This window comes from Berghia stephanieae, chromosome 11, assembly GCF_034508935.2.
Source record: "Berghia stephanieae isolate SIO BIC M18660-M18661 chromosome 11, UCSD_Bste_1.3, whole genome shotgun sequence".
Lineage (NCBI taxonomy): Eukaryota > Metazoa > Mollusca > Gastropoda > Nudibranchia > Aeolidiidae > Berghia > Berghia stephanieae.
The window spans coordinates 10,709,705-10,712,204 of NC_088370.1; the positions used below are offsets into that span (position 1 = coordinate 10,709,705).

Here is a 2,500-nt window from a genome sequence, read left to right on the forward strand (position 1 = left end):
TAACAAATATAATAATACATAACAGAGAGATGATTTACAAGGAAAAATATATCCTCTCCCAAAAAAATAACTATGCATATGACTGTTTCCCTCCCCCATATAACTCCGGCCAGGGCCAGGACAAAACCAAGTAATCTCATTCCAAGACAAAGACAGAAAGCATGTTGGAAAGCAGATATAAGGGGATAGAAGACACTGTATGTACGCCCCCCCCCCCCCCGCCCCCTGCCCACTGTGGGAGGTCAGGAACCCTACCCAGTTTGTTCTAATGTGTGCATTCATTGACGAGCGATCTCAAAACATAACCCTGCACTTTTTTTATTAAACACCCTGAACTATATCAATTGAAGAGGGTTGGGGCGTGTCAGTTATAATTAAGTAGTTTATATTCATCAAGCCACGAACATTGCCAGTAATATTTTCACCTGAAGCAGCACACTCCGTGGCCGAGAATGTGTACGAGGGTTGTTGAAATACGGGTGCGTTGTCATTGCAGTCCAAAAAGTTGACGGTCAAAGTAGCTGTGGCTGTCAAACCTCCTTTGTCATCCACCTGGTAAATAATAGTCGGGAGTCAAAAGATATTGACAGCAAAAGTCTACATTTAAAAATTAAAATTAAGATGAATTTCCCAAATCCATCTATATTGCGCGGCTATGTGTTCTAGTGGTATGACACTCGTTTTCGGATCGGAAGTCCTGGGTTCGAGCCTCGCGCTCGGCACATACTTGAGTCCTTGGTAAAGGCTCTTTACTCACATTCTCTCACCGTACTCAGGTGTAAAATGAGTACCTGACCGTTTACAGCGTTGTCTTAGTCCGAAAAATTGTAATGTCGCCTAACAGGCGGCATGTCCCATCCTACATGTATATGTTGCTGTTTACCAGGGACCCCTTGTAAAGCGCTTTGAGCACATTTAGTGGATATTGCGCTATATAAAGCTCAATTTTTTTTATTTTTTAAAAATTCCGAATTAAAACTCTCTTTACCAACTATAGGAAAATTGTCAAATTCGTTACGATACAACCAATATTTTTCTTATTCAAATTTCTTTCGTCCATCAAAACATTTAAAGAAAACGAACAATGTGATGTATAGCATGTTTTGCTTTAAAAAATTATCTATGTCTCCCAAGAATTTTACTGCTATTATGTCTGAGTGGTAAAAAATATATTTTTGTGTTAGTTGGGTGTGAAGTTTTGGGGGAAAATCCTGGAAAAGGCTGGTAAGGAGAGAGTTAAAATACAGCGATCGTCAAGAAAGGAGTTAACTTTAAGGTTATGCTCAAATTTTAAAATGGAGACCCGAGCCAGATTGTTGTCTTTGTAAACGCGTAGCCTGATACTGACAAAAATTGACCTCACATTTCCTAACAACAACTACAAAATAAAGTAAACATTAGGTTGATTTCAATATTACAACCAATGGGATCATAATTTGTTTCCTGGAACACTACTAATCACAACTCACTTTTCACTTTCTTTTGGTGTCCGTCGCAGTATTTTATGACATAATTTTAGTACGTGGCAGGCTGACTTAACGTAGCCTAAGGCCTATACGGCTATTTGGTCTAGTGGTACATGACACTCGCTTTCAGATCGGAAGGTCCTGGGTTCAAGCCTCGCTCGGCTCATAGTTGAGTCCTTGGAAAAGGCTCTTTACTCGCATTCTCTCACCGTGCTTAGGTGTAAAATGAGTACCTGGTCGTAACATCGTCGTCCATGTCCGAAAAAAAATTGTAATATCGCCAGGCAGGCGTAATGTCCCGTCCTAAGTTTTAAGTGTTACTGTTGGCCAGGGGCCCCTTGTAAAGAGCTTTGAGCATGTTTAGTGGATATTGTTCTATATAAAAGCTCAATTTTTTTAAAAGACCAAATCCGCAAGGTGATTGGTTGTCTAAGACCACATCCATTTACCACTCAATAACTACATTGTCCTCCAATCATTTTCAGCAGGATTTTGTCTTTCAAGTCTACATTTACTACACCACTTTGATTTTTCTCCAACAAACCTGCAAGTAGAAGGTCTTTGTCGTTGCAATATTTGGAAGATCTGTGTTCGTGTCCACGTCGTAATCGAGATTCGTCTTCAGCCAGCCGGTGTTGGGGATGATGCTGAAATAGCCGTTACGGTTGTCTGTCGTAGGGTGGAAGCTCCACGTATGTGTGTCGCCATTGTCGGGGTCAGTGACCGTCAGCTTTGTGTCGAATTCTCTCTGAGGATGATTATCAGGAGGCACAGGGCATAGATAGAAAGGGAAGGGAGATATTGTTGATAAATGGTAATTTGTTTTGATAAGTGATTTTTATTTACCAAAATTGATAGTAGGTTAAAGTTCGGTCTTCATTATCGTCGTCGTCATTACTGCAATGATCATCATCATCATCATCATCAGCATACTCACCATCATCATCATCATCATCATCAGCATACTCACCATCGTCACCAATATCATCATTATCATCATAACCATCGCAATTGTCACATAATAATGATGATAA

General features: G+C 40.2%; 1 protein-coding gene across 3 annotated transcripts in view; it reads right to left on the reverse strand.

Moving 5' to 3' along the window:
- LOC144956591 (cadherin EGF LAG seven-pass G-type receptor 2-like) overlaps positions 1 to 2,500 on the reverse strand; it is a 92,964-nt gene that overhangs the window by 71,012 nt on the left and 19,452 nt on the right. For all 3 annotated transcript variants that reach the window (XM_078887189.1, XM_078887187.1, XM_078887188.1), the window contains exons 10-11: positions 2,011 to 2,214; positions 426 to 552 (exon numbers count right to left, since the gene is read on the reverse strand). In XM_078887189.1, the coding sequence (XP_078743315.1) occupies positions 426 to 552; positions 2,011 to 2,214 (331 nt within the window). The remainder of the gene's footprint in view (positions 1 to 425; positions 553 to 2,010; positions 2,215 to 2,500) is intronic.